The sequence below is a fragment of the Vespa crabro genome, chromosome 7 (genome assembly GCF_910589235.1).
Source record: "Vespa crabro chromosome 7, iyVesCrab1.2, whole genome shotgun sequence".
NCBI classification, from domain to species: Eukaryota; Metazoa; Arthropoda; class Insecta; order Hymenoptera; family Vespidae; genus Vespa; species Vespa crabro.
The window spans coordinates 8,871,557-8,893,041 of NC_060961.1; the positions used below are offsets into that span (position 1 = coordinate 8,871,557).

The following is a 21,485-nucleotide window of genomic DNA, read 5'->3' on the forward strand; positions in this document are numbered from 1 at the left end:
AGGAAGTGAGATATCAAGGACGAAGAGAGAACGAAGCTCTAGACATTTCGCGTACTATGGTTTTGCGAGAGAATAATGAGAATATGTTTTTCTTTATTCGTCTCAATAGCGCCGAATATTCGTGTGATTTTAGATTAAACGTTTGACTCAACAGCTCGACGTAGCAAATAATATAAACAAACACACACATACAGGCATATGCATACAAACACATTTATGTATGATTGTTATCTTTATAATCTTTTTTTTATGCTTTTCTTTGTTCTTCTGTTAAATAATCTTATAAAGAGAGAGAGAGAGAGAGAGAGAGAGAGAGAGAATGTGTGTGTAAAAGAGTATGAGGGAGAAAGGGTGAAAGAGAGAGAGAGAGAGAGAGAGAGAGGAAGAGAGGAAGATACAAAAATATCTCGAATTCATTTTCTAGCACAATAATTCTCATTTTAAATCAAATTATTTGTATAACACAAAAAAATATTTTATTCAACAATTTGATCTCTCTAATTTCTAATCCTTGAATAAAATAAAGCAATGAAAAGATTCTATCGTATATAAAAAAAGCTACAAATTTTATTATTGTAATGTACAAAAATTGTATTATTGATGACGTATTTTTTCTCCAAGGTTATATGTCAAAAACAGAGAAGCAACAAATTATTTGTATGGAGTACCTAAGTAAAATAAGTTGTTACATTGTATCATACATATAAATGAATAGACACACACACACACACACACACACACACACATATATATATACATACATAACTTACATAAACTGTGTTCATTCAAGAAATTTTATTGCGTAGAGAGCTTTAATAATAAAGAAAGAGAGTGAGAGTGATAGAGAATGAAAGGGAAAGCGTATCATCTTATCAAGTTCGGACTTTTGAAATCTATATGTCCGATGTTAGTATCGATACGTTTTTAATTACGAAAGTAAGATAGAAATTTAATATATAATAATAATAATATATATACATAATGGGAGATATTATATATAAGGAACGTTAAACGTATTCCAATCCATCTCAAATCCACGATTAAACAATTGCGATGAACGATTTGCGCACGTTAATTTGATTAGCACTTTAATTAATATCATTATCTCTTGTTAAGAATTTTTACATTCGACCGATCGAATCGATTTGATTTTATTCGATTCGATTCGACCCAATTAATCGATCGATCGTTCTTATTAATTACATTTATTTCACCCCTTTTTTTTTGTAGAAAAAAAATTATCGTCGACGTTCACATGTATTTTATCGCATCTTGTTAATTTTAATAAAAATCTACAAGCAGAGATAGAGAGATATTAGGATATTTCCCCATAAAGACATGTGACTCGCCCATCTAAAGGCAGTCAAATTTTTTTTTCTTTCTTCGTTTCTTTGTTACCAACGAGAAAAAAAAATTTGTTTATGAACCGATGGCCGTCTGCCATCCGTTTTTTTTTCTTTACGTTTTCAAGTCGGTCTTCGAGTTCAATAACGCGTTTAATATATATATATTCGAGCTGTTTAATTATTAATTACTATTGTCATCATCGAAACGTTTTTCTTTTCCAATATTTTTTTTTGTCCTTTTTAATATTATTAGACGAAATCTCTACTTTATGATATTAATATATATATTTCATGTGATAATTATAATTTATATATTTCAAGAAAACTGTCGAACGAACATGCAAAAGAATTTATACGTTCTTCGATCACTATAACAGCAACCTGTCAATTTGGTTGACCCGTTACTTTTGATCATCAATTCGTCTCGTCTTTTATGTATTTCTTTTTTTTCTTTTTTTTTTCTTTTTATTCAATCACATTGCCATTTGTTTAAACCGAGTTTCACATGAACTTGGTTTGGCTTAGTAATCGCAAGTGTACGATGTTATGCCTGAAAATATTTCGGAATATTATTGGAATACTCTCGCAAAGGTACGAGGAAAACCTTTACCTAGTTTCGAGAGATCATTGTTCGTCAGGTGAGTTCTCGTGAGTTTCGAATTAATGACAATATATGTCAAATTTTGTTTTTGAAAGAAATTGAAAATATCATGTTCGCACTAAAGAGGTTAGGTATAAGTGTCAATTGACAATTTAGATTTTTATCATAGATGAGAAGCAAAAGGTACAATCGTTTTTAACAGAATCTCAGCCAAGATATTAATCCTTGGCTCGATTGGATCATGCATTCAGCGACTTCACGATCGAGCCAGTCGTCTCTGCAATCCTCCGTTCCGAATGCATCGACATCGTCTCTTCTGCAACAACAACAGCAACAATACCACCACCATCACCACCATCACCAGCAGCAGCAGCAACAGCAACAGCAGCAGCAGCAGCAGCAACAGCAACAGCAACAGCAACAACAACAACAACAACAACAACAACAACAACAACAACAACAACAAATCCTTTACGGACCTATCGTCAATCCAGTAATACCTCTTCAGCCTTATGCCCCAGGAATACATCCAACATGTATTTATCCTACAGCTCAACGACACGCAGGAATATCAACACCCATTTCTTTGCAAATGCAAGGTTAAATTCTAGAGATCGCTAATAATCTGTTTACAATCAACCAGCCCGATTCTTTCAATGATCGTTAACGTAAACATTCTAAATATACACCTAGGCAAGGCCAATAGGTGGCAATTCAAGAATAAGATTAATCGTGGCCAACAACAATATAATCAAGAACACCTGCAGCAGCAACAACATACTCAACAATCATTCTACAATTCCAAGCTTGTCTTTGAACAAGACTCGAGCAACTCCATGTTACCATCATCAAACACATCATTTATCCTGACATCATCGAATTTTGCACGTGGTGGACTTCCAGGAGAATCTTACAATAATTCCGCTGTAACATTGATACCTCAAACCCCATATGTCAAGCCATCGGACACACAAACTTTCTGTTTGCTCCAAGACCGACAAAAATCTCAGCTAGTTCAACGTCAACAACCATCAAATCATAATTCTTATTACAACATATCTTCAGCAAATGCTTGTAGTTTGCAAACGATGAATCCAAATGCATTTCAATTAGCAAACGTCAATCCATATACTACTGTAACATCTTTCACGAATAATCAGATTATAGGACCGATACAAACGGTACAAGCTACACAAATATTTCCAAATTCACAAATAGATTTATTATTTGCTGGTCAATTACGTGAAAAATTATCAGAAACTAATATTGACAATACTTTTTCGAAATACTCGAAAGATAAGTTACCGATCGTCGGTAACACAATTCCCATCAATTCGATTGATAAAACAGATAATCACGGAGATTGGTCGGTACATGAAAACAAAGCGACTTCAGTGAATAATTTCGAATCAAATTCAAAAGAATCCTCTGTTCCACGGACGGTGGAGAATCGAATAGTTGAGAAGATACAAGAAGAAGGTGCTTGCTCAGACGAATCTTCGGCAAGTTTTGAATTCACTCTCGAAGCTGAAAAAATGGTCTCGGCATTGTGCAACACTACATCATCAAACGATCTCAGCAAAGAAGAATCACGTAATGGAACAAAATCTGAAGCTATAGTGTTTTTCGATGGGGCTGGTGATAATCCATCGAACAAAAACAACTGGTTCACTAATTTTTGCACGGATGAAAGTAATAAAAGTGAGAATAGTAAATCTATAGCCGTTCAAACGGATGGTCCATGTACGGACAGATTACAATATCCAGAACTGATTCGAAAAACGGCTTATTGGGGTTGCACCAAAGCCGAGATTGTCCTCAATTCAGAAACTTTGGAAAACAATGGAAAGTGCGATCGTTTGATAAATTTGTCTTCAGCTACTAGAACAGCTATCACAAAATCTTCAACTTGCTTTCCAATATTCGCTGGCGATCGTATCTTTGCTAAAGACTTGATAAAAGCTTTGTTACGGGTTAGCAACGGCTGGCTCATTCTCGACAATTATTTAAACAAACAACATTATCCCAGCCTAGCTGAAAAATTAGATGATGAGTTACTTCGATGTTTTCAAAGGTGGGAAGAAAGTACTTACGAATTGCTTCGGCAGATCGTAGAAACTTTTTTAAGATTGGAAGAGAATAGTCGCATATCTCCTGATAAAGGCGAAAGACTTGTTGAGACATCCATGACATCTTTTCCAGGAGACGTAACTTTATATACGTCGATCGATCTCTTTGACTGTTTAAAGAATGATTCTAACCTTTCTTATCGAAAGGAAAATAAAAAAGAAATTTCAAATGAAGAACAACGACCTACCTTATCGACCGACAGTACGCAAAAAACTTATCGCAAAGAAACAAAATTACGAAGTAAGTGGACAATTACCGAAAATTTAGTATCTTCAATAGGCAATGAGAAATCATTAAATCGTACAAAAAATAACGTGCGAACAGGTAGCAGATTTCGCAGCAAAAACGCTTCCTTGTTGTCCGGCAAAATTGATACATCAGAACGATCTCTTAACGCAGAGTTCTTTCATTTGAAAAGCACCGTTATGAAGAGAAATCATGAGAGTTCGAAAGAATGGCTATTGAAAGACAAAAAACAAGAGTTTTTTTTTGACGGCAGCATTCCATCGCCATGTATGAATACAGGATTGGTTTACGGTATTAAAAGACCAACTACAAATATGAATTATGATCCTTCAATATTTGGAAATACTTTAGCTAGAAATTTCTACCCTGATAATGACAATGTTCCGATAGCACAAGTCGATAGTAGAATAATGTACGAGAATAAATCGAATATCAGTGCTCCAGTTTATATCGGCAAATCATCAACTGATCAACTCGAATTATCAGCTGTTCCAAGAAATAGAATGACGTTGTTAAGTCAAATCGAACCGGATATACCAGAAAAGGAATCCGAAGAGATGACTGCTAATCTCTCAGCTTGGTTCGCCAGCATGAGAAATACTAATGGACAAGCCCAACAGCAGCAGCAGCAGCAGCAACAACATCAACAACAAGAACAACAGCAGCAACAACAACAACAACAACATATTACTCAACACCACTCGTTGTCTCATCGAGGAGAAACTCTTGCTAGAAAGACGATAGACTTTACTAGACAATTACAAATCGATACGAATCGACAACTTCAAACATTAAGGAACATGCAAAGTATTCAAAGTGCACCTTGGAATGCTGAACACATTCTTGGCAAACGATTAAATGTTCACAATCAAATTCCTGAAGAATACGATAGTTCGGAAGATGTAAGAGTTTACATGAAACCTGGTAGTTACAATGTACCGAAGAAAAGACATCAGAGAAAGACTAATACACGACGTGTAGACAATTTACGTGGTTCTGGAAATAATCATAGGAATGTGCATTCAACTAGAAGAGAGAAAATCCCTAGAGTATTGGCATCTTCGACACCAGTAACTCGAACTACATTAAATTCTACAACAACACAAAGTATCTCATTACACAATTCACCGACCATTTTAAAACGTGTTACCCCAATCAAGGACAATCTTGAACAAGACGTTACTTGGAAGGCGGCATGTGCTTCTGCAGAAATTCTATTAGAAGTTCTCAACGTAAAGGATACGGTAAAAGAGACGATCGATGATGATTCTGACGATGATGATGACTCTGACGACGACGAAAATACTAAAATTGAGAAAGGAAGTGATAAAGAAGATCGTGAGTCATTGAAAAATTTGCATCGTCAGAAACTAGCTCAACATAATCAAATAAAATCAATGAAAAAACGTAAGGATGTTGTAGGAATCGATGCATCAAGTTACGAAGCATCCGAAGATGATTCTGGATCAACTAGTAAATTATCTCCACGTACGAACGTTCTCTTAAATTCGCAAGAAAATCGTAATGCTAAAACTAACGTGAAAACTGATTCATGGCTTATTAGAACTCTCAACAATGCTAGTATGATGGGTAAACAGAGAAGAAGAAAAAATGAATTTACTATAGTAGAAAGTTCAGAATCCTCGAACAGTTCGATGATCGAGGAAGAACGAACATGTTTAACTTCGATAACAGCTGTTGGTTTGACTACAACAACGATCACAGCTACTACAACGATCAAAGATCGAGAAGAAACGATTACTTCTAGAGAAATTGGTATCACCGATCGAGTGAACGAAAATGATCTTTTAACTGAGATCAAAAAGGATACTGAAAATACTGTAGGACGTGCTACTTATTCGGAAACTGTACGCAGATCGACAGGACTTTCTACCGAATCATCGTCTAACGTAATACGATCGGTAAAGAAGAAACCTGTAACCTCGAGTCCATCTTTAAATTATACTACGATCGTACCGATCCCTGGACGTAAATGTCAACGCAAAGATTCTGAAAGATCTTATCACTTGTTACATAAATCACGAAAACCTCCGATTAAAAAGACATCGAGAATTATAGACGATAATGAAGATCGTAGATCGGAAAATGGATCGTTCTCTTGTTCGAAATCAAAAATGGCAGGAAACGAAACGTCATTTTCATCGATGATCAATTTATCTTCTAAATCTTCTGCAAATAAATCTTTGCAATGTAAAAAGAAAGGAGATAATAGTGACACGATCGATAATTTTGTTGAAACAAAATATGGAAATAAATCGAATGATCGGGGTTGGTCGGTTTGGTACAGTTCAAGAAGAAAACAAAGCCTAAGTCCACTTGCTTTGAGTAAATTAGAAGCTATTTATCGAGCTCTCTGTCAAATGGACGAAATAAAAATTTTTAAATGTCCGCCCTCGATCGATAATACCGATCGATCGTCCACTACAATCGGAACGGTTAGTCGTCATAATAAAATATAAATTATTTTCGTTATTAGACGCTTATTTGAACTAATCCATAGGCGATTTTGCAGATGGAAGATTATTGCAAAGCTATTAAAAGTCCGTTGTTTCTCGAAACGGTCGAATATAAAATTAAAAATCGGATTTATCATAAGATCGAGCATGCTGTTCGAGATTTTCGAAGGATTGTTCATAATTCGAAAATTTATTACAAGGTTTGTAATATTTATTTGTATTTTTCATTATTTATTCATTTTTCATTAATATTTATTTTTCAATAGTTACTAAATGAAGCAATTGTTTGTGTAAGACTTTTATATATTATACTTATAAATATATAATTTATAAAAATTTATAAATATCTATTTATGTTTATATTTATAAATATATCATTTATAAAAGTTTATAAAAAATTTATATTCAGAAATATACATACATAATATTATATTAATATTATTAACTCTATCTTATTAATAAGAATTAATAAGAAAAGAAACTTGTTATTTATGATAGAACGACACTGATCGAGTGAAAAAGATCGAGAATTTATCAAAGAAACTCGAAGAATTATTTGAAGAACACTTTACCAATTGGGATTTTGAAAATATTAATGGCAGTCCGAGAGAAGATTCGCCAATACGTCCGAGATTGAAATCAACGAATTCAAATCAAAAAACACTTATTGGGCGTTATGGAAATTCTAAGAAAAGTCCTTCAACTATAACTATTACAGAAAGCACGTCGCTTCGATAACGATACTTAACACTATCTCTCCTCCCTTTTCCGCTCTCCTACATTGCCTCTTTCTGGTTTATAATTAAATAATAACGGATAACATCAAGAAAATATTCTATTAATAACAAAAATATTTTTTCATTGATTTAGGATGATGATGATGATGATGATGATGATTATAGCTATAGTATTTACAATAGAATCGAACGTAATAATACGTGCTCTCTAGTCATTATAAATGAATCACTGTTGATATTGTTATTAAGTACGTTTTACGAATTCATTTGATTGAATCTCAAATTTTCCCGCCTCCTCTATATATTTTTCTTTCTTTTTTTGGCATCCAATTCTAATCTGTGATATATATATATATATATATATATATATATATATATATATATATATAACACACACACACACATACACCACGAATGTTCAAAACCATTCTAAGATATCATAAAATAGAAAGTTTTGGTTTCTTAAATATTATTTAATTTATTTTTTTGATACACAATACTAACAATTCTTTCATATAATCTTAATCATCGTGCAAAGTGCAAAGTTTCGTTTGTTCTTTTTTATATCGAGAGTATTATTTCGAAAAAGTATTACGTAAGTAAGATTTCATAAAGGAATATAACAAAATAATACATTATATCAACCGAATTGAAAAAAGAAGAAATAAATAAAAATGTTGATATTGAAATATATCGCAATGATTAACCGATTCGATGTTCTCATTATATCGAATTAATATATAGATAAAACATCAAATATATTTTGAACATTCTTCAAAACAATCGATTAATTTAGTACATACATGTTTAGCATTAAATTTCTTTAATTGTAGATTATACATTTTATGAACGATAAATGTAATACGTCATTACATTTGATAATATGTCATGATAATGTCATTATATTATATATTCAACTACTTCGAAGATTATTTCAAATTTGCCGCGCAAATCTTCGTTGCTTCGTATTCTTACGTATATAACCTATGCATCTTATTTAATTAATAATAAAAGACACGTCGATTGATATTAAATTCTCTCACATGACAAAAAAGTTAGCTTGAACGTGTGAAACTTAGTAACGAAACATTGATATAATAACATTGATAACGAAGCGGCTATTTTACGATATATTTTAATGATTGTATTATAACGCATGATATGCGACTTTGTCAGAAATTAATTGTGCATAACAACTGTAGATAAAGAAAGAAAAGAAAGAAGAGAAAAATAAAAAACACATTTTCAAAAATTATAGAAGAGATATAATGAAATTACTGGTAAAAAACAATATGGCGTCGTCTCATTACGATGTTATATAACATGTAATTTGAAGTCATCACAATAACGAAAAAATATCTTTACTTTTATATCGTAATATCGATATACATGTTCTTTTCTACGCTTCCTGAAAATTTAATTAACTAACATGAACGTTTTTATTTACTGGTAGATCGTGTTCAACAATTACTCAACACTAAGAATAAGTATTTACGATGTTAATAACTAATTATAAATATTTACATTCAGATGTCGCATCAGGGGTTGGTAATACGAACTCCTATACACAGATCAGAACGTAGACATCAGCGCCATTCTAGGAATGCAGTGATAATTTTTCTTCTCTTACATGAAGTTGGCTAACCTACGCGAGTTGGATTTTCAAATCTCAAACACGTAACGGTAAGCGTGCAACGTTACGATCTTTTAAAAAATAATTAAAAAGATAAAGGTATAAAGTAAAAGTTTTGTAAAGAATTATTTAACAAATATAGACAAGATATATTTTTGGAGATGGTTGAAGACACAATCCGTGTGGCCGTGCGTATTAGACCGCTGATAAAAAGTGAAATAGAAAAGGGTTGTGAAGAATGTTTAGATACAACACCTGGACAACCACAAATAATTATAAAAAATACAGATAGAGCATTTACATTTAATTATGTTTTTGCTCCAGATGTTAACCAAGAAAATTTTTATAACACAGCTATTAAAGAAATGGTGACACGTATCTTTGATGGTATTTATGAAACAGATTTTATGTAAACTAAATTAGGATATCTATTATCAAAATTTTATGATTTTTTTTTATTATCTTTCAAATCTTTAATAATAAGTCTTTTTTATATAAAAATATATCGTTATTTTACTTGTAAATAAAATTATTGTTAATCTTAAATTAAGAATTTTTTTAAATTTGGTAATTTTTATGTATGATATGATTTATTTTATTTTATTTAATTTTTATAAATTTGTAGGATACAATGTTACAATACTGGCTTATGGTCAAACGGGAAGTGGCAAAACGCATTCAATGGGTACAGATTATAGCGGGGTAGAGGATATGGGCATTATACCTCGAGCTATGCAAGATATATTTAAAATAGTCGCATCCAAAAAAGAATGGAACTTTAGGACATCTGTCTCCTTTATGGAACTGTATCAAGAACAATTATATGACTTATTATCAGACAAACAACGTACTCATAGTACTGTTGATATTAGAGAAGATAATAAGGGAATAAGAATTATTGGTGTTACTGAGAAGGAAGTACAAAATGCAGAAGAATGTTTAGAATGTTTAATTGAAGGATCGCAAGGTAGAGTAACAGGTTCTACGGCGATGAATGCTCAAAGTAGTAGAAGTCATGCGATATTTACGTTGCATATTCAACAACAAAAAGGAAATGATCCGTAAGTTTTTTCTCCAAATATTCATATTAAATAGTATAATATTTATTTAATATTAAAAATATAAAAAATAAGCAATTTCTTTATATCTCTCATACTACAGAAATACAGCAACAACTGCAAAATTTCACCTAGTAGATTTGGCTGGTTCAGAACGCTCTAAAAAAACACAAGCAACTGGAGAAAGATTCAAAGAAGGCGTACACATAAATAAAGGTTTATTGGCATTAGGAAACGTTATTTCTCAATTAGGAGATGGTGGAAATAATTCGTATGTTGGTTATCGGGATAGCAAACTTACAAGATTATTACAAGATTCACTAGGTGGTAATTCTATGACTCTTATGATAGCTTGTGTCAGTCCAGCAGGTAATACATTAAATATGTAGTGAATAAGTAATTATTTATCTAGTTATTATTTATCATACACGAGTCTGTTTCTTTCTGGAAAAATTTTATATGATATATTTCTGCATAGATTATAATATGGATGAAACACTTAGCACATTAAGGTATGCAGATCGTGCACGAAAAATAAAGAATAAACCGGTGGTAAATCAAGATCCAAGAGTAGCTGAAATTAATCGTTTAAATGAATTAGTACAAAAATTGAAACTTGCTCTTTTACATAAAGAATCACAGCAATCATGTTCGAGTGATTGTCAAGAGCTACAAAAGAAGAATGAATTATTACAACAAAAGATTAGAGATCTGACAGAACAATTAAACGGCAATTTAATTAAAATGGTTTTTATGCATGAAAAAACTGAACTAGCAGAACAATTACACGATAAAATTAAAGCTGAGATGGCTTTAGTATTGGAAGATTGTAAAGAATTATTAGATAGTTATAGTGAAAGTTCTACACATAATGACGAACATTATGTTAAATTAAAAGTTATATATCAAAAAATACTTGGTAAGCTTTTATTGCACAATGTTTTCATTATTCTTTATGATTTGATTTTGTGATTAAATTGTTATTCAATATCTAGATATACAAACAAATGAAAAGAAAACATCGGAAGAAATCTTTAATCATGCAATGTCCTTGGAATTGAAATCACCTATAATAAAAGATAATGAAAATGATGTAGATAATGCAGCTAGTGATGGAGAATTAACTAACTGTTTAGAAGACTTTGATAAGAAACATGAAGAGCATACATTGCTTCAAACGGAGAGAAATAATCAAGTTCAAGATATAAACAGAGAATTGGCTATTAAGGAACATCTCATATCTGAACTTTTAAAAAATTCTTCACATATGATTGAATATTCTAAAGAATTGCAAGATATGGAACAAGAAATCAAAACACTTCAAGCTGAGAAGGATGAACTTTTAGTAGCATTGCGCAATGCTCAAGCCAATAATGTTGGCTCGAAGTAAGTCCAAATCCATTATTATTTGAATTATTTATATTTTCATATGTGTAGTTCAACATATATAAATTAATGATCTTTTACTATACATTATACAGATTAGCAGAAAGCCGACGTAAGAAGGTACAAGAGTTAGAGAAAAAGATTACGGAATTGACTCAAAAATGTTTAGAACAAAGTAAAACGTTAAAAGCTAAAGAGAAATTGCAACAACAAATTAAAAATTTAACAAATGAAATTCAATCATTAAAACAAACTCGAGTGAAATTAGTTAGACAAATGCGTAGCGATGCGGATAGATTCGCTGAATGGAAACGAACCAGAGAAAAAGAACTTAACAAGTTAAAAGAGTTAGATAGAAAACGAGCTAATCAAATGGCGCGATTACAAATGCAACATGATAAACAACAAAATGTATTCAAGAGAAAAATGGAAGAAGCTTATGCAGCTAATAAAAGACTAAAGGTAAATTAAATAGTTTTACTTATACATTAGATTTTATGTGAATTTTACAAAAAAAGGAAAAAAAATAGTTAGCTTATAATTTGTGATATTAATATTTATAATAGGAAGCACTTGAAGTACAAAAGAAAGCGAAAGAAAGGAGAGAAAAGACGTTCAATAACAAAAATGACATTCAATCATGGGTGAGACAAGAACTTGAAATATTATTAAGTACAGTGGATGCAGAAAATTCACTTCAAAAATTAATAAGTGACAGAAATTTTTTAAAATGTCAATTAGAAGAACTTAAAAATGATTCTAATGTAGATGAGACAGAACTGGTAGAACTTACTGAATTTTTGACTTTGCGTAATACACAAATACAAGATTTACAACAAAAAATTAACGAAGCAAACGAAGGTATAGAAATAAACTTTTCATGTATGCATGAATAATATACACTTCTATGAAAAGTATTATGTAGATCTATATATATAATTATTTTTGTTTACAGAAAATAGAGCAAATATAAGAATTAATACGATACAAACTATGGCAGATGCAAAAGTTGCCATTAAATTTCTTTTTGACGTTACCGCAGAAGATAGGAAGAAGCTTATGGTTGGTTTATTGTATTATAATATACCTAACAATTGACATTTCATTTTGAAGTTTTCTATCATATTAAATGTAATATAATTTTAGGAAAAATATACAAATTTACAAACCAATTTGGACGAATGTCGTCAAAGAGAAGAGAAACTAAAACAAGAAATAGAAACTTATAAAGATCAACTAAATCAACCTGAGAGAAAAGTATAATCTATTTTAGATTATCCTTTAATAAATATTTATAATCAAAATATAAAAATATAAGCATTATATATATATATATTTATTTATTTATTTATTTATTTATTTATTTATTTATTGATAACACGTATATATATTTTGTAGGTTTTAAAAGAGAATAATTCTAGGACGAACAATGAGACTTCTTCAATTATGAATACTCCAAAAGTACAAAAAATATCATCAACATATTATGAGAATTCTTTTATATCAGATGATAGTTTTGTTGAAGATGATGTAGAGAAAGATCCAGATTGGACTCGAACACCGCTTTATAATAAAATACAAAAGCTTTTGGTATAATACATAAGTTTTAATCCTAATTTATATATAAATATAATTATATATTTACTTATATTATTTTTATGTCCAGGATACAACAAAAAATCCTAGGCAATCTATAAAGCGTTCATCTGACGGGGAAGTGAAATGCGCTTGTAAAACAAAATGCATCACTCGTCTCTGTTCATGTCGCAAAAATGATCGTATATGTAATAATTGTCAATGCAATCCGGATTTATGTCAAAATAACGATATAAACAAAGTAAGTTCAGATATGCAATAATGAAATTAAAGATAAAATTACATATATATATATATATAATTATTTATTTATTTATTTTATATTTTATAATTTTATAATTACAAATATCGAGAAACCTTGTTATGTAATTATATATATATATATATAAGTTTATACATCTTTTTTAAGCTGATCCATTCGTATTTCCGAGACTACGCAGAAGACAATCAAGATGAAAATTCAATAAAGAAACCAAGGTATATAATAATTGTCAAATATATATATTACATTCCTATAATTTTTATATATATACGTTATGAATATTATAATTCTTTTTTCAGATTGGTTAAATAATTGTCAGACAATGGTATTTAAAATCTTTTTAAATAAGTTTTCATTTCAATCATAATCTCAATCACTATCCACTAGTTTATAAATTATATTGTATATATATAAATCGTTTTTATCTAATAACTGATTGTATATATTTTTTCTATTAGTTATGTTGTTTTTTATGTAATAATAAAATCTGACATTATATGTCAGATAGATATCAACGTTAGATATAAATTATAACTTCTTTTTCAGTGAAATTACAATAAAGTTATAAAAAATAAGTTTCGATTATTCTGATCGTTTTTCTATTATTTAATAAATTTCCCCTTGAAAGTTGTATAACATTATTTTCATACCTCAAATAGTTTATATAGTTCACTGCTATTCAAAATGATTAGTGTTGCCAACTACTAATTCATTGCTATTCAAAACGATTAGTGTTGGCAACTACTAATGCGACATATGAATGTAAATATTTAATTATTTACTAGCATTGTAAATAGTTATTTTAGTGTTTAGTAATTGGTAAATATAACGTGCCAGTAAATAAAAAAGTTTATATTAGTTAATTAAATTTTTAGAAAGCGGAGAAGAAAACATTTATTAAATATATGATATAAAAAATTAAATATTTTCCTAGCAAAGAATGAATTCGTTATTGTCAACCGAAATCTAACAATACGATCAAATGTATGAACATTACGACACTACCGCCATCTCGATATGTTTTATTTCTATGAAATTAACCAAATGGCTTCAAAAAGGACGTTTCATAGCCTCTTCGCGAGACAATTAGAATGGTTTCTGACAGTTTAAAGTAAAATTCGTGTCCTATTTCAAATCACAAGTTGATCGATCATTAAAAATTAAAAATTGTAAGTAAATTATAAAAATAAAGTGTTTTTTTTTCATAGAATTTAAGATATCATATGAAAATCATAGATACGAAAAATGTATATCACATATTCATACATATATACATTACATATCTTGGATTATTTTTATTCCAGTGTTCTGTAAACACTTTTGACTTTCATAAATTCTTGTGTTTTTTGTTTTTTCTTTATGTACAATAGAAATATAGAATTGCTTTTTCATACTAAAAATAAAAGTTAGCATATTCTTTTTCAGATCCAAATCAAATTTGTGTGCATTATAGATATATAGAGAGAATTATGCTGCACAGATCTTACACCCTTTTGAATTTCTTTCGAAACATTAGCTGCCACTGTACCGGTGAACACTGCATTTTCCAAATAGGTTTGTCAAGGAGACGCTCTAATATATTGATAACACCTAACCATGGTGTACGTTGTAAGGTACACGTGATTTCCAATAGTCAGAGCAATTTTGGTCAAAAAAAAGCAGGAAAAACTGGAGACTTAAAATGGACTTGTATTATAACACGGCGAACAGCATCCGACGATATAAAAGGAAAGGGAATCGGAGATTTGCTTCAACAAGAAAAGATATTTATCCAAGATGGTCAGGATAGGGTAATTGAATTAAACGAAGAAAAACTAGGAAAACTGAAAGAACGGCCTTTAAATGTGGAGCCAGTTGTTGAGACTGATGATAAGAAAAAGAAAGATCCAGAAAAGGTAGCAGAGTTTGTCGATAAGCCTGTAATAGAAAGTAAAGAAACTGCTGAAGAAGATATTACGTCGAAGAAGAGTATGTATTTATCAATTAAAAAGATTCATAACGATTCTTGGTAAATCATTTTTTTTATAGCAAAGAAAAGGTTAAGAGTCGATAGATCTACGGCATCGTTGGAACGCAACTTTATTACACCGGTAAAAGCTATGAATGACTTTCTGTTGAAACCATCCGATCTTGAAATACTACCAAAAACAAAGCGAAGATCTCCGTACGAATTTGAACCGCCGATTACTGTTTATTGGAGAAAAGATGTTGAAGCTAAGTAAGAGAATTTATTACATGGATCAGCATACTATATGATTGTTTACGATGCCGAAGATATTTGATCGAATGCAGTAAGGTTGTACTGCTTTTAGAGCACTGGAAGTCTGGGGGTCACGTGAAGCTTTATTAAAAGAGCTTCTGAAGAAAGAACTTGAACGGAAAACGTACCAACAAAGTAAGCAGATCTAAAATTACAACAGTAATTATATGAACTTTGTCATTGGTTAAATATTTAACAAGTCATTCTTGCAACGTTAATATAATCATCATAGATATTTTCACTGTAAAACGAAGATTGAGAGACTATAGACGGGAAATGGGTAGTAAGACCGAGACGGTAGAAACAGAGGGCTTGTTTGGTAGATCCGGACGAGTAGTATTAACGGCAGTTGTTATGTAAGTTTTGATATTACTTTATACATATAGCATTATTTTTTTCAACTTAATATTTGATTTAAAATAACATATTGCATTTTATTACAGAAATGCAAGTAACTTTCTATTTAAGCTGTTCGCTTGGATTTATACGGGTTCACATAGTATGTTTTCAGAATGTATACATTCAGCAGCAGACACATGTAATCAATTGATTTTAGCTTATGGCATTCATAAGTCCGTTCAAGTAAATAAAATATAAAAAATAGAATATAAAATAATAATAACAATAATACAAATAACAATAATAACTGTTAAAATAACAAGAAATAATTATGTTACAGAATCCTAATGCCGATCATCCATACGGTTATACCAACATGAAATATGTATCCTCTTTAATATCGGGCGTAGGCATTTTCTGTGTCGGTACAGGTTTATCAATCTATCACGGAATTCACGGACTTCTATTTCCTGCATCTGTAGAGTCTTTTTATTGGGCATACTTTATTTTAGGTGGATCCTTAGTTTCCGAAGGAGCCACTTTATTAGTAGCTATAAATTCTATTAAAAAAGGAGCAGAGGAGAAAAAAGAAACTTTTTGGGAATATGTATTATCAGGTCAAGATCCATCGGTTAACGTCGTTTTAATGGAAGATTTGGCAGCTGTAAGATAGTTTACTTGTTAAATTGACAACACATGTGATAGGAAATATTTTTATACTTTGATTTGAATAAACTGTAATGAAACTATTCGCCAGGTATTAGGGCTAGTTTGTGCCGCTTCGTGTATGGGTTTAACCTCCTACATAGGAAATTCAACTTTTGATGCTATTGGATCCTTACTAGTTGGAGGTCTTCTTGGCGGAGTAGCATCTTTTATAATTTATACCAATGTTGCAGCTTTAGTTGGGAGAAGTATATCGCAAGAAAATCTTGACAAAATCAATGCTGTATTAGAGTCCGATATAATGGTAAAAATGATAGTCATAATAAATTGTACAAATTAATTACACTCTATTTTCTTTCTATTTTTTTTCTATTTGTTACTAATCTTAGGTTCGAGCTATTCATGATGTCAAAGGTATTGATATGGGTAACAATTTGGTCAGATACAAAGCCGAATTAGATTTTGATGGGCGAGAGCTAACCAGATCTTATCTTGATAAACATGATCTGCTTACTATGTTGGAGGTATGAATTAAATGACTTTTTATATATTTAATATTTGAAGATATTCTACAATTTATTGTTTTATTCTGTAGGAAGTGAAAACTATGCAAAATATCGATGAGCTAGAAGCATTTCTCTTGAAACATGGTGAAAGTATCGTTGATATGCTTGGTGGAGAAATTGATAGAATAGAATTAAAATTAAAGGTAATTGAAATATTACTTTTTATACTCATTTTTTTCTATATGTAAATCTCTTTTTTTATTATAGAAAAATCATCCAGAGATCAGACATTGCGATTTAGAAGTTTTATAAGAAATTTTTTAGTTACCGTGATCTCTTCTGTAAATATTTAATTGTAATATCAATATTATAATATATAATGTATCTATGAAAGGGAGTAATTTTTATTTTAATGATTGGGAGAAGATTCGTTGTTTAAAATGAATAATAATAATAATAATAATAATAATAATAATAATAATAATAATAATAATAATAATAATAATAATAATAATAATACATAATAATACATGATAATACATAATAATACATAATAATACATGATACATAATACATAATACATAATATATATAATAGTACCTGTAATGATAAGAGTATATGTGATAGATAATAATTAATTATACAGTATGTATTAGATTTAGATATATTTGGAGATATTGTATACGAATAAAAATTCTTTATTTACTTTAATCATTTATAAAATTCTGCTTAATACTTCGAATTTTCTTTCGACATAAACAAAGATAGATCAATATTTAAATCACGTTTCTTCCTTGACAACTGTGAACAAAACATAGTGTTGCTATGCAAAAGTAACTTAACATGTTCGATAGCAATACATTTCATATTGTCGAAATAGACAATAAACAATCATGTACACGTGTAAATATCTACTACGAAGAAAAAAAGAAGTTAGAAGAGAATTAGACATCATCTTTTTATTCGTAAGATGGACAATCTTGAAAAAATTCGACTTTCAAGAAAACAACGGAGACTCTCAAGAAAGTGGTCTTTGGAGACTGATGATATAGAATCAAATCAATTGGAAAATGAAACAAGGAATGATATTCACGAATTAAAGAATAATTTGGAGGATCAATTGGAAGTATCAGAAGAAAATTCTTGGAAAAATGAGAAAGAAATAAAACAATTTCGTCAAAGTATGCCTGAGAGAAAAAAGAAAAGAGTTTTAAAACGAGATAAAACGTTGAAGGTCACTACTTCTGATATAACTAAAATAAATGAAATTAAGAAAGTTAAGGAAAAAGAAGTTCTTTCATCAACTTCGAGTAATACTCGTCTTTCCGCCAATCATTTACATCACAAGTCAAGAAAACGTATACATGATCCATCGAGTAATATTGAGATACCGATCACAGAAATCTTAAGAAAGTATGAAGAACCTGTACCTCCAACTCCATTGACCACTGATAAGATCTACATTCAAGGTGATAATGGCTTTAGCATGGTTAAAATTATTACCAAGGAGGACGATCGAAAAAACGTTTTAAAATTCTTATCTAAAGGTCGTCTTAGTAAACAAATTTATTCATCTATAAATATAGCTATAATAGCTCAAAAATTGTTTAAACGTACAGCATTTGTTTATCAAGGTCTTTTAGGTGGAATGGCTTTAGTACATCTTACAATGGTGTGAGAATTATCATTGAAAAATTTTTAAATAATTACAAGGAATATTGTATAGTGTAAATAAGTTAATTTTTTTTCTTTTTTCTAGATGCAGTTTTTCTTTGACTCCACGATGAATTTTATCTCGAAGTATTCTCACTTTTCCGAGATTTACTGTAGTCTATTTTCATTGCTAATCGTACTTTCTGTTATCTCGACGTTCGACAAGTTCGTATGACTAATAATATTATAATTGTTTATAAATGTTCTTTCAATAATTTTAATAATTTCTTTTCGAAAGATTTGATCTAGCACGATTTGATGTTGATCAATTAAAAGACATTTGTAAAGATTACGTTGTATCTGCCATAGCTATTCCATTGTATTTAACAACATTATGTTTGCATGAAACATTTGCAAATGTGGATGATAAATTAACGTTAATACATTATCAATATTTTAACAATACCTCGTGGAATGATGTGAGTTTTATTTGATATAAAAATATTTCTTGAAATTTGAAAAAAGAAAATATATATATACAGGATGATAAAAAAGGCTCTTAAAAGTTTGTAGTATTCACTGATGAGTAAAAAATATTTAATTAACATGGATCCTAAAATTAACCCTTTCGATGTAAATTAACTTTTATTATTTATAAGCCTTCGATATCGTAAGTGAATCCCTTAGTAACATATTGAATATACACATAGTCCATTATTACGTTAGTAATAGTTTTTGTTTATTTTCATAATAAACTTATCTCGGCAATCTTGAATTTGATTTTTAAGTAAATTTCTCTGTGTACATTTAATGTTGCCAAGAGGCTTCTTACGATATCGAACACTTATAAATAAAAAAAGTTAATTATATTGAAAATAATTTTAGGATCCATGTTAATCAAACATTTTTTACTCATCTCAGTGAGTACTATAAACCCATAAAATATTGGACCAACCCTGTTTTTATATAGGTATTAAAAATACTTTAATTTTTAGACTATGTATATGGAAGAAATTTTTGATGAATTAATAACTTGGAAGAAAGTAAACATATCCAAAGATTTACTTGTCATACTAGGTTGGTTTTTTGTGGCAATTGGGATAAGAGAGGATACTTTACTGATTCATCTTGAATCAATGCAAGGATCTGCAGAAACTACATATATAAAATAACATTTTCGAAAAGGGTATCATTCTTTGATAATAAAAAAGAAAAATTAAAACTTTCAAGAACATTTTCCATACAAGTGAATTGTGTTCTTGTTCCTCTCATTTTTTTTTATATCTTTTTTAAAACAAGATTTTATCTTATAATCACAAAACATTGCTATTTTTGGATTTATTCATAACAGAATAGAGCGTTTGATATGTACAATATGTATAAAGTTAAGCTAACACTAATGTTTAAAAGATCGTCTTAATACATACAAAATAACGCAGTAAAAGTAAAATAATAATTATTATATTATATATGGCTGTACGATAAGGCTGTACGATAGAAATCGTTTTTCTTTATTTTTTTTCTGTATTTTTTTTAAAAGCACACATATCGTATTTAATCGTCAAAGCATTTTTGTTTCTGTATCGAAGGTAAAAAATAAGAAATTGGAATAGATTATAAAAGATGATTAGCACAGAACAAATAAAAAGCTATAATATGTATATGTATGCGATATAAATGCGATCGATGATTTTGTTGTCTGTAAACTATTTTTCTTCATACAGAGAAAATAAAATAAGCATTTGTTGTAAATATAATTTGCTATATATAATAAGGATTTTTATATATTTGATTTTTTTTTAAACAGATAAATATATAAATACATAAAAGATCTCTCGTTTCCTTAAATTTTATTCTCTACTTGGCACGTTGATGAAAAAAGAGAGAAGATGAAATTTATTACTTTTTGTTTATCTTTATTTCTCCCTCCTCCCTCTCCCTTTTTTCAAAGAAAATAAATAAAATCTTTTCATTAGACGAAGGCACTGTTTTAACTGTTTCGCAATTATTTAATAATAATTTAGGTCAACGTTTAGGCCTATATTACGTCAACAATCAGATCTTGTTTATCCTAAAAATTAAACAAAATAAAAAAAGTTAAAAAAAAAATAATAAAAACAAAGAAACTTGTTCGTTGTTCATAAATAATCGAAAATTCATTCTTTTTTTTTTTTTCAAAGAAAACGTTTCTTTCGGAATAAAATGTCCTACTTCGTTTTTTAAAAAACTAATAGATATCGAAAGATATTTCACGATTTTTTATTTTCTTATTTTTTTCTTTTGACGATATAGAAATGTGAACGATTTTAAATAACAGACATGTAAAACATGTAGAGTAGAAAAGAGTTTTATAGATTCAACTAAGAGTTTCATAAATTGGACGATCCGATAGGCAGTTATGGTTACAGCGAGTTAATTCATTCCTTCTGCTCAAAGTACAATAATAATAATAATAATAATAATAATAATAATAATAATAATAATAATAATAATAATAATAATAATAATAATAATAATAACAATAATAATAATAATAATAAAATAATAATAATAATAATAATAATAATAATAATAATAATAATAATAATA

General features: G+C 29.5%; 5 protein-coding genes and 1 long non-coding RNA gene across 12 annotated transcripts in view; 5 read left to right on the forward strand and 1 right to left on the reverse strand.

Moving 5' to 3' along the window:
• LOC124425378 overlaps nucleotides 1-1,303 on the forward strand; it is a 5,165-nt gene extending 3,862 nt beyond the window's left edge. Inside the window, exon 3 of the mRNA XM_046965646.1 lies at nucleotides 1-1,303. This exon is cut by the window's left edge and continues 930 nt beyond it. The gene's annotated coding sequence lies outside the window, so the exon portion shown is untranslated.
• LOC124425379 lies at nucleotides 712-2,927 on the reverse strand. 2 transcript variants are annotated; one of them, XR_006942490.1, is made up of 2 exons: nucleotides 2,791-2,927; nucleotides 712-2,263 (listed from the first exon to the last, which is right to left on the reverse strand). It is a non-coding gene; the product is annotated as an uncharacterized LOC124425379 (long non-coding RNA). The 2 variants fall into 2 exon arrangements; XR_006942489.1 differs by lacking the exon at nucleotides 2,791-2,927 and adding an exon at nucleotides 2,427-2,545.
• LOC124425375 lies at nucleotides 2,189-7,763 on the forward strand. The gene is made up of 4 exons (XM_046965638.1): nucleotides 2,189-2,546; nucleotides 2,641-6,779; nucleotides 6,857-7,000; nucleotides 7,299-7,763. Exons 1-4 carry the CDS (start codon nucleotides 2,189-2,191, stop codon nucleotides 7,536-7,538), a joined length of 4,881 nt encoding a protein of 1,626 aa, XP_046821594.1. The 3' UTR covers nucleotides 7,539-7,763.
• A 1,327-nt stretch (nucleotides 7,764-9,090) lies between these two features.
• LOC124425376 (chromosome-associated kinesin KIF4) lies at nucleotides 9,091-14,057 on the forward strand. Of its 2 annotated transcripts, XM_046965640.1 has the most exons (14): nucleotides 9,091-9,220; nucleotides 9,313-9,557; nucleotides 9,796-10,231; nucleotides 10,332-10,597; nucleotides 10,707-11,147; nucleotides 11,224-11,614; nucleotides 11,710-12,076; nucleotides 12,181-12,475; nucleotides 12,570-12,676; nucleotides 12,761-12,871; nucleotides 13,013-13,204; nucleotides 13,281-13,451; nucleotides 13,620-13,687; nucleotides 13,772-14,057. In XM_046965640.1, exons 2-14 carry the CDS (start codon nucleotides 9,332-9,334, stop codon nucleotides 13,782-13,784), a joined length of 3,084 nt encoding a protein of 1,027 aa, XP_046821596.1. In that variant the 5' UTR covers nucleotides 9,091-9,220; nucleotides 9,313-9,331; the 3' UTR covers nucleotides 13,785-14,057. The 2 variants fall into 2 exon arrangements, with proteins under 2 accessions (XP_046821596.1, XP_046821595.1); XM_046965639.1 differs by lacking the exon at nucleotides 9,091-9,220 and having other exon boundaries at nucleotides 9,239-9,557.
• A 337-nt stretch (nucleotides 14,058-14,394) lies between these two features.
• LOC124425377 (zinc transporter 9) lies at nucleotides 14,395-17,668 on the forward strand. Of its 5 annotated transcripts, none has more exons than XM_046965645.1 (12): nucleotides 14,395-14,641; nucleotides 14,898-15,440; nucleotides 15,501-15,690; nucleotides 15,785-15,867; nucleotides 15,965-16,088; nucleotides 16,176-16,179; nucleotides 16,412-16,496; nucleotides 16,584-16,735; nucleotides 16,829-17,041; nucleotides 17,127-17,261; nucleotides 17,333-17,446; nucleotides 17,511-17,668. In XM_046965645.1, the coding sequence occupies exons 2-12, from the start codon at nucleotides 14,942-14,944 to the stop codon at nucleotides 17,553-17,555; spliced, it is 1,644 nt and encodes a 547-aa protein (XP_046821601.1). In that variant the 5' UTR covers nucleotides 14,395-14,641; nucleotides 14,898-14,941; the 3' UTR covers nucleotides 17,556-17,668. The 5 variants fall into 5 exon arrangements, with proteins under 5 accessions (XP_046821601.1, XP_046821600.1, XP_046821599.1 ...); XM_046965643.1 differs by having other exon boundaries at nucleotides 14,401-14,641; nucleotides 16,176-16,314; XM_046965644.1 differs by having other exon boundaries at nucleotides 14,398-14,641; nucleotides 16,412-16,735.
• A 120-nt stretch (nucleotides 17,669-17,788) lies between these two features.
• LOC124425539 lies at nucleotides 17,789-20,708 on the forward strand. Its single transcript, XM_046965999.1, has 4 exons — nucleotides 17,789-18,915; nucleotides 19,003-19,121; nucleotides 19,195-19,375; nucleotides 19,892-20,708. Exons 1-4 carry the CDS (start codon nucleotides 18,214-18,216, stop codon nucleotides 20,066-20,068), a joined length of 1,179 nt encoding a protein of 392 aa, XP_046821955.1. The 5' UTR covers nucleotides 17,789-18,213; the 3' UTR covers nucleotides 20,069-20,708.
• The last annotated feature ends 777 nt before the right edge of the window (nucleotides 20,709-21,485 follow it).